General features: G+C 43.9%; 1 protein-coding gene across 37 annotated transcripts in view; it reads left to right on the top strand.

The window, feature by feature from the left end:
- GPHN (gephyrin) overlaps nt 1–16,706 on the top strand; it is a 435,418-nt gene that overhangs the window by 149,259 nt on the left and 269,453 nt on the right. For all 37 annotated transcript variants that reach the window (XM_083166733.1, XM_083166721.1, XM_083166724.1 and 34 more), the window contains exon 5: nt 12,304–12,398. In XM_083166733.1, coding sequence (XP_083022859.1) covers nt 12,304–12,398 — 95 coding nt within the window. The remainder of the gene's footprint in view (nt 1–12,303; nt 12,399–16,706) is intronic.

The following is a 16,706-nucleotide window of genomic DNA, read 5'->3' as shown; positions in this document are numbered from 1 at the left end:
ATATATACAGATGGGGCCGGGCTCATCTTTGCAGGGGATGGCGATGGCGTCGCCATCGCCATTCCCTGCTCCCGCGCCATCTGTGTGTCGGAAGGGGACGCGCGCGCACGAGGTGCACGCGCGTCCCCTTCCGACGGTGCTGCCCTCGGTCGCCCGGTGCCCACACCGGGCGCCCGCACCCCCCCACAGCCTCCTCGGGTCCCCCCAGCCCCCCTCGAGCGGGAGGCGGACAGTATTGTGTCCGCCTCGCCGCCCGGATACTGAGACGCGCGTGCGTGGGGGACGCACGCGCGTCTCAGTCAGATGGCGCGCCGTGTTGCTGGCGGATCCTGCTGGCGATTCGCCAGCAAGCATAAGGCCTGCGCTATCTGTATATATATATATATATATATACACACACATATATATATATATATATATATATATATATATATATATATATATATATATGTGTGTGTGTGTGTGTGTATACCGCACCGATCACCAACGATCGCCAGCCCCCCCCCCCTCCCACCCGGCAGCCCCCCTCCCTCCCACCCACCCGGCTGCCGCAGCGCCAGCACCCCTCCCACCCCCCCGCCAGCCGCAGCGCCAGCCCCCCTCCCAAAGCTGGTGACCAAAATGGGGTCACTTGTGGGGGGGTTCCACTGTATTGGTGCTTCGGGGGTCTTGCTAATGCGACATAGCACCCACCATTCATTCCACCACCAAAAATCACTCCTTCCCTTCTGAGTCCTGCCATGCACCCAACTGGTAATTTTTGGTCACATGTGAGGCATTGCCGTACTCGGGAGAAATTGGGGCACAGATTTTGGGGTGCTTTGTCTCCTTCATTCCTTGTGAAAATTAAAAATTTTGAGCCAGAACTGCATTTTTGTGTAAAAAATTAAATTTTTTTACACAAAAATGCAGATCTGGCTCAAAATTTTTCATTTTCACAAGGAATGAAGGAGACAAAGCACCCCAAAATCTGTGCCCCAATTTCTCCCGGGTACGGCAATGCCTCACATGTGACCAAAAAATACCAGTTGGGTGCATGGCAGGACTCAGAAGGGAAGGAGTGATTTTTGGATTTTGCAGCACAGATTCTGGTTGAATGACCCCCGAAACACCCATACAGTGGAACCCCCCCACAAGTGACCCCATTTTGCAAACTACACCCCTCAGGGAATTCATCTAGGGGTATAGAGTACATTTCAAACCCCCCGAGGTTTCACCAATTTTGATACAACTGAGCTGTGAAAATGAAAAATTAATTTTTTTCATTTTCACTGCCCAGTTGTACCACAATTGGTGAAACCCCTGGGGGTTTGAAATGTACTCTATACCCCTAGATGAATTCCCTGAGGGGTGTAGTTTGCAAAATGGGGTCACTTGTGGGGGGGTTCCTAACTTTTAGCATCTTATGGTGCCTAGAAACCTACATGGTGCCTAAAAAATAATCTCATAAAAAGGAGGCTCCAAAATCAAGTAGGTGCTCCTTCTATTATGAAGCCTGTGGTTTGGTCACCGTGCACACTAGGGCCACATATAGGATATTTATGAAAACCAAAGAATTGGGGGAATCAATTTTTAGTCACATTTCTCTAGTAAAATGTACTGTGTTCCTTAGAAAAATGTATTAAAATTGCAAATCTGCAAAAAAAAAGAAATTTTGAAATTTCACCTACACTTTGTTTTAATTCCTGTGAAACACCTAAAGGGTTAACAAACTTCCAAAATGCTGTTTTGAATACTGTGAGGGGTGCAGTTTTTGAAATGGCATCATTTATGGGGGTGTCTCACATACAAGTCCCTCAAAGTCACATCAAAACTGACCTGGTCCCTAAAAAAATCAGAGATTGAAATTTTCTTGAAAATTTGAGAATTTGCTATTCATATTTTAAGCCTCCTAGTGTCCAAAAAAATGAAAAGGAGGTTGAAATAATGATGGCAACATAAAGTATACATATGGTCTATGTTAGTTATTAACTATTTTGAGTGGTAAGATTATTTGTCTCACAAGCAGAAAATTTAACATTTTGAAAATTGCTAAATTTTCCATTTTTTTACGATATTTTGGTATTTTTCAAAAAAAACACAGACTGTATCGACCAAAATTTACCACTAACTTGAAGTACAATGTGTCACGAGAAAACAATCTCAAAATCACTGGGATAAGTAAAAGCAAAAAAAAGTTATCCCCACTTAAGTGAGACATGTCAGATTTGAAAAAAAGGGCTCTGTCATGAAGGCACAAACTGGCTCTGTCATGAAGGGGTTAACTGACTGAACTTTATTCTTCCAGTATTTCGTCCATCCTGGTGACACAGATAACCTTGGGATGTATGAGGGTCTGCAGGAGCAAGGGCACCTATGCTGACTTCTTTTGAGGCTCCTCCCTTCTGCATTCCAGGATACTTCAGTTTTTTTATTATTTTATTAATTATATAGTTTGTGCAGGTTTTTTGCTTCTTTCAGAAGTACCCACACACTGAGAGCGCAGCAGAGGCTGACAGAAGCGAGTCCTGTCAGCGCTCTGTGTGCGGTGGGAAGTGGTCTGCTCCCTGCACATCACTTAACCTCTGCTGTAGAGAGGTTTCCTAAGCTCTGGGGGTGTTCAGAACTGGCTCCCTGCATAGGGGGGGATCATAGGGGATGGACCCGCCGCAATGGCAGATGCCATCTTGGAGGAGCTTATAGGCTGAAATCCCTATCAGGGAGGTGAATCCTATTACAGGAAATCCAGCTTTCCTACCTCCAGTGATCCCAAGAAGAAGAGGAGGCATTGGAGATAGGAGAAACATTAGTGGGTGCGGCTGAAGGAAGAAAATGGCGCCTTTTTGGCTTCCTTCCCCGCTGCAACAAGAGACTTGGTCTCTTCCTGCTCCTTGTGCTGGTGCCATTTCTCTCCAATGCTGCGCAGCTGAAGCAGGCTGAAAGCAAGGCTTTTCATTCAGTGCAGAGAGAAGTTTCTTTTTGGGCAGCGCTGTCCCCACGGATCACAGAGGATCATTGCAGCAAGCAGATAAGTACACAGTATATATTGCTATGTGCAATTGCCTGACATTGTGCACTGTGGTTTTTATCATGACAAAGCGGTGCGGCCTTTAAAGATCCAGTGGACAAAAAGGTGGAAGTATGCCTTAAGGCGGTATTTGAAGGGTGGGGTTTACATTTCCCCCTATTATTGCCAGGTTATTGCCAGGTGGCCAGGTTGTTAAAAGCCACAACATTACCTGTTCAAGGCGGTGCAGCCTTTTTGAAGTGATGGGGTTACACTTCGCCCTATTATTGCCTCTGCTTGGGTATCCAAGGCAATGATTAAATGGGCTGAGGCCTTAAGAAATCAGCCTCAGCCTGATTCGGAAGCTTTCACACTGGCTGAAAAGCTCAGGTGTGCAGCGGAATATATATGTGAGGCTGGGGAAGAAGGGGCTAGGATGGCATCAAAAGTATCGGCCACTTCAGTATCTGCTAGGAGAGCCCTCTGGCTTAAAGTTTGGGGGGCAGACGGCGAATCCAAGAAGTCGCTTTAGACATTGCCCTTTAAGAGAGAACTTCTTTTTGGATCAGAGCTAGAATCCATCATAAAACAGGCCACAGGGGGTGAAGAGTACCTTTCTTCCCACTACTTCAAAATATTCAGGAACAAAGCCGTACTTTCACTCCTCCTTTCAAGGGGGGGGGGGGGGGGTTCTAACAGAGGACAGGCAGGAAGATAAATGTTCCCAGCCAGTAAGGGAAGGACCCCCAGATCTTGTTTCTGGGCTTTCGCTAAGAAAAATGTGTCCAAAGGAGAGGATAAGTCCTCCGCATGACGGGGCGGAGACTCCCCGTTCTGGACTCAGAGTGGGGGGTCGCCTCCTGCAGTTTCGGGACAAGTGGAGTCTTGCCACTTCAGATACCTGGGTTTATTCCATCATTTCCCAGGGTTACAAGATAAATCTCAGGGGGCATCCCCCAAGAAGATTTCTTCCTACTCCATTACTGCGAGAAGCTTGCATGCGACAAGCTCTATTGGGGGCAGCAACGTCCCTTATAGAGAAGGGGGTAGTGGTCCCAGTACCACAGGAATAAAGGAAGAAAGGATTTTATTCAATTATTTTCCTGGTCCCCAAACCAGATGGCCCATTCCCAATTTAAAATCGTTAAACCTGCATCTATGGGTGGACCATTTTTGCATTGAATCTCTTTGATCAGTGCTGTTAAGCATAGAATCGGGGAGACACTGCAGTTTGAACGGTTTCACTCAAGGATTTTGCAGTGGAACATTCTTTATGGTTGGTCAGGGAATTCAAAGACCATGAAGCAAGAAAGGTTGTTTCTGGCTCTGGAGACAAGAGTCCCTGCTCTGCTGGACGGATCTGGAGACTCTGCAGTTGGGGCATTCCCTTTGCTCATGGGAGTGGCTGGTTGTCACAACCGACGCCAGTCTCAGAGAAAGGAGGGCCGTGGTCTTGCATCTGAGTTTGCAAGGTCTGTGGTCCAGGGAAGAATCCAGACTGCCAATCAACATTTTGGAACTCCGTGTTCTTTGGAACACCCTCCTACAGGCAGAGGATAGCCTGAAGGGGTCACCAGTACGTGTTTAGTCGGCCAATGCCAAGGCTGTGGCGTACTTAAATCATCAGGGCGGGACTCGCAGCAGGATGGCAATGCCGGAGGTCTCGAGGATTTTCAGGTGGGCAGAGGTGAACATTCCTTCTCTGTCGGCCGTGTTCATCCTGGGGATTCGGAATATAGAGGCGGATTTCATCAGCAGGGAGGAGCTGCTGAAGGGGGAGTGGGCACTTCATCAGGAAGTAACAGTGTTTTTCCAAAAGCACCACCAGTGGTTGTCTTTCACCAATACCAAAAGACCGTTATAAATAAATTTCCTCAATAGGTTTATTGACTCCTCTCCAGTTTTGTTAGTTGTTTAGTTCTGAAAATAACTCCAAGAAAGAAACACTCACATTTTCTGGGTAAAATAAAGCATGTCAATTGCTTTATTTTACCCAGAAAATGTGAGTGTGAATTCGAAAATAAATAGATAAATGGTGTATTTGCAGTATTGCACTATTGTTTCTTTCTTGGATTTATTTTTGGTGGCGCTTTTGGAAAAACACTGTTTATTGCATGCTTGTTTGATCCTGTTTGGAATTTTGTGGTGAAGGCTCCAAGTGTCTAGTACAGCGGCCTCAGGAATTGTTTTTTGCGCATAGGAAAACAGAACTGCTTTTTTTACTTCATCAGGAAGTGTTTCAGGAGATAGTGTCTCGTTGGGGGCTCCCAGAGATAGACCTGAAGGGGCCCAGGAACAACTGTCAGGTTCCCAGGTTCTGCTCTCGTACCAGGGATCCAACCGCTTGGGCAGTGGATGCCATGACTGTTCCATGGCATTTCAACCATGCCTACGTGTTCCCTCCGTTCCCCAGGATTCCGCAGGTACTGAAGAGAGTGAGGTCCCAGAAGGTGCAAACTATTCTGATTGCACCGGACTGGCCCAGGAGGTCGTTGAATTCGGACATTCTGCGGTTGTCGATGGACTCTTGGCGCCTGCCTCTTCGACCAGACTTGGACAAACAAGGACCATTTTTACACCTGGACCTAGCTCGGCTCAATTTGACGGCCTGGCTTATGAAACCGCCCTATTTAGAAAGAAGGGGTTTTCGGGAGAGGTCATCCAGACTATGCTCAATGCTCGCAAGCTTGTGTCAGTAGCAAATTACCATCGGGTCTGGAAGATTTATATCCGGTGGTGTGAGCGTCAGAGAGTGTTGAGATTGTTGGAATTTCTCCAGGATGGATTCTCTGCGTGGCTCAGTTTGCAGTCCTTAAAAGTTACAACTTTTGGCATTATCTATTTTCTTTCAGAAGAGGGTAGCCCTGTTACCTGACGTTCAGACCTTTTTGCAGGGAGTCATGAGACTTAAACCTCCGTATAGGCAGCCGGTGGCGCCTTGGGATTTGTCTTTGGTTTTGTCGGTGTTACAGAATCCTCCTTTTGAACCTTTAAGGTCGACTGACCTTACGTTTGTTTCTTGGAAACTTACTTTTTTGTTGTCTATTGCTTCGGCGTGTTTCAGAATTAGGAGCCTTGTCGTTCAAGTCTCCATTTTTCATGAAGACAGGGCTGTGCTTCGAACAGTGCTTAAGTTTCTACCCAAGGTAGTTTCTTCTTTTCATTTTAACCAGGACATTGTGCTCCCGATGTTTTCTCCCCATGAAGGGGCAAGAAATAGGGACAAGTTAAAGAAACTATACGTTGTTCGCACTTTGCGAATATACGTGGACAGGGTAAAGGATATCCGCAAAAGTGATTTGCTTTTAGTTCTGTATGATGTACACAAGAGAGGGTGGCCTGCTTCTAAGCAGACCATTGCCAGATGGTTGAGGTCAGTCATTGCCTTTGCTCACACTATGGTAGGTAGACCTGTTTCTTCAAGAATAAATGCCCATACCACAAGGTCAGTTGCTTCATCTTGGACTGTGCGTCATGGGGCTACAGCAGAGCAGTTGTGCAGGGCTGCCACCTGGTCATACCTTTACAAAATTCTATAGGTTCCATGAGTTCGTGTTGGAGGACGTTTAATTTGGACAAGCAGTGTTGAGAACTGTAAGTCTGAGTGTACCCTCCCAAAGGACCGGCTCGTGAACGTCCCAAGATTAGCTGTGTCACCAGGATGGATGAAAGAGAAAACGGGATTTTTGTAAGAACTTACCATTTGAACCCCTTTCTCTGAGTCCATACTGGTTACACAGCGATCCCTTCCTTATGCTCAGTAAGTTATACCATTCATGTATTGTCATGTTATGGTTATACTGATTGTGCATATAAGATGTTCAGGCGTTATACTGAGTTATATATCCTAGTGTGCTTTAGAAGTTGAACTGAAGTATCCTGGGATGCAGAAGGGAGGAGCCTGCTATCAAAAGAAGTCAGCATAGGTGCCTTTGCTCCTACGGACCCTCCTACATCCCAAGGTTAGCTGTGTCACCAGGATGGACGAAAGAGAAAGGGGTTTGAATGGTAAATTCTTACAAAAATCCCCTTTTCCCAGGCTTGTCCAAATGTTTTGTAGCAAACTTTAATCAAGCTTTAATGTGCTTTTTCATTAGCAATGGAGTCTTGCATGGTGAGTGGCCATCGTGGTTGAGGGCCTAATTCCAGGTATTTCTGGTGCTCATTACAAATGGTCCTTGGCTCTTAGACAACTCTTTTGATAATTATTTTCACTCCTCGTTTGGAAATCTTGTGAGGAGCTCCTGGTCATGGCCGGATTATGGCGAAATTATGTTCTTTTCACTTCCAAATTATTACTTCAACATATGTTTTGCCACAATAACGGAGCAAAGGTCTTAAGAGAACTGTTTGCCTTTACCCGTCATGAGATGTTTCTTGTGTAACACCTTGGTAATGAGACTCCTGTTTATGGGCTATCAGTTTGGACTGGATCAGCTGGTGCCTTTGCTTTCCATGCCTTTTTTGCACCTCACTTTTTTCATGTGTTTAAGTACTTTTCCCTGTACAGGTTGAGTATACCTTATCCAAAATGCTCTGGACCACGAGCAGTTTGGATAAGGAATTTTTTCGGTTTTTGGAATATTTTTTCCCCCATACGTACCTGGTCCCCCAATGTCCATGGTGTTCCCCGGCATCCACCGTGGCCTTCGGGATCCTCTTCTGCAGTAAATCCCTTGGGTTCATTGAGCGAATGCACCCCTGGGACCGGAGATGACGCTGAAGAGGATCCCGGAGGCCGCCAGGGGACAAGGTAAGTATGAAAAATGGGGTGGAGGGAATAAACAAAAAAAATAAACATTCTGAAAATCCACGGTTTTCTGAATATTTTGATTTTTGGAATGCATGATTAAGGGAGACCCGACCTGTATTACTTCACATTATTATACATAACTTTCTTTATGGATATCTTTGGTTTGATTTATTGCCATGTGTGTGTGGATTGTATGGATCATTGCTGACATTTTGTGAATATTAATTGCAATAGTTCCATTACAAATATATTTACTATGAAAAATGTTGATGCGTTCAATACTTATTTTACCCGTTCTATATGTGTATTCAAAGTGTGTTGTTTTATTTTTTTGTCAGTTAACAAACTTGTATATTTTTTTCTTTTGAGACCCCAAGACCTCATAATTTATGCATTTGGATCTTTTTTTCCCCCAAGGTATATTTAATTACCTAATTATAATTAATCTGTACATTTTGTACCTTTTTTTAACTAATAAAGTTTAAGAGAAGCTGACAGTGAAAGTTTTATGTATTTATCTTTGAGCGATTTGAGTTTATTCATTTGTAATCACTGGGAGACATACAGCAGCCTAAATGATGGTCTGTCTCTTGCCTTACACAAACCGAAATTGATTGTTAGTGCCCATGTGTATGAGATTTTAAGAAGAATATGATGTATACATCTCTGCATCCGTTTAGTCTAAAGAATAAGATGCTGTAAAATGGCTCACATTCTAAGGTTAATTGTGTGATATTTTCAGTTATGGGCTCATTAACCAGTAACGTAACCCTCTTAAAATGATTATCTTAGTTCAACAAACCGGAATGCAGGAATATGTCTCTGATCATGATTAGCTGAATGGGACATTACTGATGAAGACCCCCCCCCTTATCAGAGCGTGCTTATTTTTTAATGAGTTCTGAAGTTATAGTGGTAGTATTATACTAAGCAGCCCTGAATTAAAGATCACAAGAAAAGTTAATAGTGTTATAGGGTGATTTCCATATTAATGTAGAACAAATATTTAATGCTATATGGAATTTAAAAGGTACAAGATCTTTATTTCCCTAGTTATTAATGTTTAAATAAAACTGTTCCTTTAGCCTTTCACTGTTTCTGTGTAAACTCTCTGAATTACATATTTTCATGATCTGGGTTTAAGATTATTCTGCAGTCTTGTTTAGTAATCAGACCCAAAGGAGCCGCTACTAGCCATTCTGCAATTTGTTTATGAACTACTGCTGCGCAAATGTGTAGTACACTTGCAATCGCCAACATGCTGCTAGTCTACATCTTTTACTTCTATCTTTCCTGTGCCCTCTGTTCCCACATACTTCCATCTTCCTTTATTGTAGGCTCCAAAAACATTCCCAGAGGCAAAAGAGTTGGCTGCCCACAGGCTTTGAGCCCTGAAGGGGCACCTACATATATGGCAGTAGCTGTGTGGTTTACAACAGGCTCAAAGAGCTCTCTGACTCCCCTACCGCTAGTTAACTGGCTCTCTCCCAAAAGCCCTGCTAACATCTGCAATAGGTGACAGGGCGGCTCCCATCTAGTACTGCTCATCCTGCGCAGTGCAGCTGCTGCTGGACCCAGCTAGTGAGTCTGCTGGATCCACCCTGATTCAACAGCTGGTGTCACACAGCATATCAGAAGCCCTGACAATTCACTGTGGGCTATGGTCCCTGTAGACTCCATTAGAATTGCATAATTCAGGCCCCCTCCCATCCTGATAGACCTGTGAATTGTGAAAATGTTCTTAGTAATATCTTGCAACTGATGCTCTACTCCCCAACTGCAACATGTTACTGCTGTAGGTAAGAGAGAGAGGGGGTGTATGCCTTCCTTGTATAATAATATATAGGAAGTGTTCCCTTGATGCAAGGACGACAGGAGGCTGCACTCACTTGCAAAAGGTTTTCCACGGTTAAGACGAGTTTGTCAGCTGTAGTGATGAAGGGGTGTCAACCGCAAAACTGTTGACCCATGCATGTTGACCCTTGTTTTTAAAAATTTTTTATTGAGGCAATAAAAATTATACATTGGAATGTTTTACATTGTTACTTAAGCGTTGTTTTACATTGTTACAATTGAAATAAAGAAATTCCACAGTATATTGGTATAGTCTGATGTCTATATCTGATTTATACAATGCATCATATAAAGGAGAAACAAAAGATGTCACGTCCAAATAAAATTACAAATGACCATTCAAGTACTCATGGTGGGTCTAATGATAAACCTTTTGTCATGAAAATTATCTTATTTGTCAGATCATACATAAACAAGAGTCATATGCTTTACCTTTGTATGAATTACTGCTTCCGGTGCCTGGGGTGTCCACATCTATATAAGTCCTGATCAGTACAGGTTTATTGGGGGATTGTTTGCTGCTAACTGGGTAAGGTACCAAGTTGTGTTTTTAAAGCTGCCATGTAATTGTTTCCTAATAGTGAGTGACCAACTGTCAATATAAGGTTCCCATTGGGTCAGAAAACCGGCAACTTTTTTTTCTTAAGACAATAGATTCTCCATCCACTCCATTTTAAATATATAATTAAATTTGCTTAAAAATAATGGTATTTGTGGAGGTGTACTATCCAACCACCCCTGCAGAATTGTCTTGCGTCCCGCAGCACTAAGAGCTAGTGACAGTTTCTTACTATGTAGGGTCATGCGCTGGTTAGGTGGGAATATTCCCAGAATCCCCCATTCTGGTGTGAATGGAACCCAGTTTATTAATTTTGCCTCTGCATGTCTTTGTCCAAAACTTCTGACCCTTGTTTTTTTATTTGCACTATGATTTGAATACACTTAACTACAATTGAGTGCCGCCTCCAGTCCTCCTTGCATCAAGGGAACACCATATATATACACCATATATATATTGGGGCAGCACGGTTGGTGTAATGGTTAGCATTACTGCCTCACAGTGCCGAGGTCATGGGTTCGATCCCCACCATGGCTCTAACTGTGCGGAGTTTGTATATTCTCCCCGTGCTTACGTGGGTACTCCGGTTTCCTCTCACAAGCCAAAAATATACAGATAGGTTAATTGGCTTCCAACAAAATTAACCCTGGAATGTCTGTGTGTGCATGTACATGTGGTAGGGAATATAGATTGTAAGCTCCACTGGGACAGGGACTGATGTGAATGTTCAAATCTTCTCTGTAAAGCGCTGCGGAATATGTATGCGCTATATAAGAAACTGTTAATAAATAATAAATAAATATATATATACATTCATCCTAGGCAGCACTGGTGTCTTTCACAAGAAGTTAGACCCACACAGGTTTCATCAAGATCTTTCGAGTTTTTATTCTCGTCATCAGGATAGATATATATATATATATATATATATATATATATATATATATACACAGCACTTGTAAGTGGCACTCACGCTACTTACTTTACAAACGACAGTGATCCATAATAATTTCAAATGATTATGAACCACTGTCGTTTGTAAAGTAAGCAGCATGAGTGCCACTCACAAGTGCTGTATGTGGATCGTTCTGGGGTAACTTGGAATAAGCTCATGGGGGCACCCGCTCAAAAATCCACGTCGGAGTGGATTTTAGATAGTGTGACGAGCGCAGCGATGGGACGCGAAATACGAGCCCGAAGCTTGGAGAGCCCCGTGAAGGGACATGGATTACTTTACATGTATTCCGCACCCCCTCGCGGGGGTCGCTGCGCTCGCCACACTTCGGACTCGGTGGCTCGCCACACTATTTAAAATGAACTCCACGCTGACGTGGATAGTGGGGGTATGAAAAGGTCAGAGGACGCGTACCGCGTCCGCTCACCACGCTTCGGGATGGCGCGGATACTGGGGGTTACGTCTCATTGTAAGCACCCATCACATCTCATGGCATGGGTGCTTGTACAATTAAAAATCGCATCACATCCCATTTGCTGGCATGCGATGCTATGCAATATTTAATTGTACAAGCATCGCACACCACTAAATAAGGTACACAATGCGATGGGCGCCGTGCTAGGAAACAAGTACCGAATTATTTTCTTCCATGGAAAAGTTTTTAAAGCGGGTTGACACAACTTTAACTAAAATGATTCCCTATTTGTCATATAGATGGTAATGGAAATACTCTGTGCAATAATCTGTGCAGATTGGGTTGTACACAAGAGCAGTGAAAGTTTGTAGGGAACTAACTGACATGCTCTGCTTTTGTATTTGAGATATTGGGAAATTTACTAAGATGGGATTTGTATTTCACATGGGATGTTGCTATGGGCAACCAATCAGAAATTACTTCTCATTTATTTAGCACCTTCTAGAAGATAATAGATAGTATCTGATTGGTTGCCCATAGCAACATCCCATGTGAAATACAAATCTCATTTTAGTAAATTTCCCCCAGTATGTCCATATCACCAAGCTACTATTTGAAGTTTTCCTGTTCATTATAGAAAGGAGCACAATTGTGCACACTTTGTTTTGGTTTTTCTACATGGCTACAGTAAATTAAGATTAACATTTTTTTTATTTATTTGCAACTCAACCAGTGAAAGCTGTATACGCTTAAAGCTAATTTAACTCATTTCTATCTGTAGGCCACAAAAGAAGTAATAGAACGGGAAGCCCCAGGAATGGCCTTGGCAATGCTAATGGGATCCCTCAATGTTACACCCCTGGGAATGCTCTCTAGGTAAGAAACTGCAACATGAGTAGCACGTATGCTAATGTGACATGGGCGTATTCCATACATTGTTACTTTTGCCACTATTAAGCCTCATCACAATAGCAAGACACTGCAAAAATATTGATTTTATTGATATATGAATAGTGTGATTGTTACTATGGATAATTGAGAATTGAAATTTTGTAGATACTTTTTTGTTTGTAATTTTAAGCATTATAAATCTACATGGAAATGACCTCTGTCCCCAATCTCCTGCCAGCATTGCCATTATAATTGATAAAAAGTCACTGTAGGAGAGTTAAAGTTCAAAGACTATTTTCAGTAATACCCCATTCATACCGGCAATTACCCAGAATTTTTGCTTGCTTGGTTATTTTTTTGGGGTGCAGTCTGATCCGATTCACACCAGAAGCCAATTACTGGCTTAAAGCTTTTCAACCCAGGAATTTGCTAAATTTGCTGAAAACCCCAGGTTTTTCTTAAGTGTGAAAGGATCAGACCGAGTCTTAAATACCAAGTCACCGACACTGATCAAGACCAGGTTCGGTGACCCAGAATTTAAGACCTGGGTTGACCCTTTAACTATAATCTATTATAACAACCTAGGTTGAACTAGATGGACGCAAGTCTTTTTGAAAACTTTTTTTATTTTTTTTTTAAACTGTGAGCTGAACAAATAAGAACATACATGACTGAGTAAAACACTGATCGATGGTTGGGTGCAGCATCGTCATAGACGGAAACCATCAGTGGCGTCTGCACCGATGGCCATCCCTAGCAGCAGCAGCCTTGTTATTCTTTCTTTTACTTGCAGTCGCAGCACTGTACTCAGTCTTCAGAGTTAGTGCATCTCAATTGCCACAGGTGGCAGTGCTGAGCTCAGGCAAATGCATTGTAACGAAAAACTAAACTGAAAGTTCGGCTCACTTGCTCTTACATGGGATCCGTCCAAAAGATCTGTTTTGTTCACAAACCACCCATCTCTAGTGTGAATGATGTATTAGTGGCATCACTGTGATCACCAGTCATTTTTATCTTCATTTTCTGGTTTCCTAATCTTAGGCACTGCTGCATCTGCTCTAGAATCTGTTTCCATAGACATGTAATAGCATGCACCACTTTTAACACCAGTGCACATTGTAACACCATTGGTAGTTATTGATATGTTACCATTGCACAGGTGCAGTTTCTCTGACTATGGCAGGTATTCAATGAGGATTGCAGAGAACCAGCGATCCTCACTGTTTAACCCCCGCGCCGGCCGCTCGCTCTATTCAATGTTCTGGGGAAATCCTCGCCGTCACAGGATGGCGAGGATTCCCCCAAACAGAGAGACCCGCAGCTAATGCAGAAAACTCGCTATATTTAGCCGCGAGTCTCGCTGCTTCTGGAGCCGCATACGCCAATTCCTCCTCGCTCAAAAAACGGAGCATGGGGGAATTGGCGTATGAGGGGGCAGCGTTGAATACTGACAGGGTGAGTGGTGACAGCGAGCAGGAAGCTCTGCTCGCTGTCGCCGCTCGCCCACAGCATTGAATACCCCCCTATGGCTAGGCATCTGGGAATGAAGCCACATTCACTGACATGCCTGCGATTCTGCCCCCTAACACGCCCGTGAGATAAATATATATTTTTCGTGATCACTTTGGCCCCCTCTAAGTCCACCCCCAGAAATGTCCATCATTTTGCATCTCTGTTTCTAATACCATGTGTCACATACACTACTGCACTCAGGGTATAAGGTTCTTCAGAACATATAGTGAATGCACAGTAGCAAATAATCGCTATACTACATGAATAAGGTCATTTTGTGTGGTTTGGCTGCACCTCTGTATCAGGCCATGAGTCTTGACATAAAAGATTTAGTAAATATTTCCAAAGCAACCAGCCGCTCTTTATTTGATTTATTTTATTAGTAGTTTTTTGCTTTGTTTTTGCTGGGCTTAATTCCATTTAAATTATACTGTTGTATTTAAATTTTTTGACGCCCCTGGTCAAGTGATACATTTTATTCAAGGTCTAAGTAAGAAAATATTTACACAACCTCTGCCTGGTACAAACTTAAACATATCCACACAATTACTATTCCTTTGCTGAGCTTAACAGCTTGAAATAAAAATAAAACCGTGAATCTAGCACATGGCAGATGATTCATTAATAGCTTTTTTTAAAGCCTGAAAAGTTAAATGAATGAGTAATTCTTTAATGCTAGTCAGGCGAATACAATTCCAGAATTGAACACTGACATGCTCTTATGTCATAGTGATGTTCCAATTTGCAACAATCATGGGTTGCACTAAGCAGATGACTGCAGGCTAAATATAAAGATATCAAAGATAATTAACTAAAATCACGTAAAGGCTGTAAAAGGAAGCGTCAGAAGCATCACTGTGAAATTTAAGTTAGTGGAGAAGTTGAAGCCAAGGCAAAATCTGGGAGACCAAAACTCCATTACAAAACTGACCCTAAGAACATACCTCAGCATGACATATCCTGGGAGGGACAAAGGGCTCGATTTCTGGACTTCTCTATTGATTTATTATTGCCATCACCTGTGTTGAACTTATTTATTAATAAGCAAGGCGTTTCAACACAGGTGATGGCAATCATAAATTAAGACCAGTAACAGACCATTTTTCTCCATCCAGGGATGGGTCATGTTGGGAGGTATGCAAGGTTGACCTTCATTTGACACAATGTACCTTCATTTGATATTTTTGGTACTCTTTACCTAGAAGGGCGCCAGCGATTGAAATCGCGGGCGTCGGGGGTAAAAATCGCGGGCATCGCGGGTAAATCGGGATGGCCGCGATGACCGCGATTTTCACATAGGGAACAATGTTAAAAAGGCTGATTGACCGCGATTTTACTGTTAAATGCCTCAATGGACCTGATTTGGCCCTAGGAATCAATGTTAAATGGGCCACAGAGCCCAAATAAGCACAATTAACCCTTAAATGTCCCCCCCCAATTTTTAACGCCACCCCACGATCCACGCGAACCCGAAGCGTGGCGAGCGCAGCGAGCCCGCGAGGGGCGGCCGTACGCGTCCTCCGACCTTTTCATGCCCTACTATCCACTAGGGCGTGGAGTGAGAATAGAATAGTGTGGCGAGCGCAGCGAGCCCCGCGAGGGGACGCGGATACCTTCACAGTTATACGCGTCCCCTCGCGGGCTTCACAGGTGTCCGTGGCGACGCGGACACCTGTGAAGGCCGCGAGGGGACGCGTCTACCTGTGAAGGTATCCGCGTCCCCTCGCGGGGCTCGCTGCGCTCGCCACGCTTCGGGCTCGGTGGCTCTCTGCGCTCGCCACACTATTCTATTCTCAACTCCACGCCGACGTGGATAGTAGGGCATGAAAAGGTCGGAGGACGCGTACCGCCGCCCCTCGCGGGCTCGCTGCGCTCGCCACGCTTCGGGTTGGCATGGATCGTGGGGTGGCGTTAAAAATTGGGGGGGACATTTAAGGGTTAATTGTGCCTATTTGGGCTCTGTGGCCCATTTAACATTGATTCCTATGGGCAAATCGGGTCCATTGAGGCATTTAACAGTAAAATCGTGTCCATCGGGCCTTTTAACATTGATTCCTATGGCAAATCGGGAGCATCGCGTCGCGGGCATCGCGGGTACATTTATGGCCGGCCGCGACGCGACCGACACGATTTCCATGTTTAACATGGGTTTCAATGGGAAATCGCGGGCATCGCGTCGGTCGCGTCGCGGCCAGACATAAATGTACCCGCGACGGGCGCCCTTCTAGGTAAAGAGTACCATATTTTTTACTAAATATAAACACTTTTTAAACGTATTTATTCATTAATGTTTATCTATATAGCTGAAAACATATCTGGATGGCCGATCATGTTTAGGTCGACAATACATGATTGCCCACTAGTGGTCGAAGAACTCTAACTAGACTTTGACAGGAGATCAACATCTGTGAATGATCAACGGGAAGGCAATCGACAGTAGCAAGGTTGACACAATTTTTTTTGTTTGGTTCAGGTCCACTTGGTTCATACTTTACTATCCAAATGGACATAGAGTTAGATTATAATAGTGTGCCCAGCATAGCGCGGTACCATGCCCAAAGCATGGCAAGCGGACCCTGTGACATTCCCCACCAGAAAACCACCAAAAAGTGTGTCAACCTTGCTACTGTCGACCACCTTCTCATCGATCATTCACAGGAGTTGATCTCCCGTCACTATCTAACTACACGCGGTCGACCAAGTTTAGGCATCTAACTAGACTCTTTTGACCACTAGTGGTCGATCATGGTGTTGTCGACCTAAACATGGTCAGTCCTACAG

This window comes from Crinia signifera, chromosome 12 (assembly GCF_055691185.1).
Source record: "Crinia signifera chromosome 12, ASM5569118v1, whole genome shotgun sequence".
Classification (NCBI taxonomy): domain Eukaryota; kingdom Metazoa; phylum Chordata; class Amphibia; order Anura; family Myobatrachidae; genus Crinia; species Crinia signifera.
The sequence above is the reverse complement of the archived record's forward strand: the minus strand, read 5'-3'. Positions and strand labels throughout refer to the sequence as shown.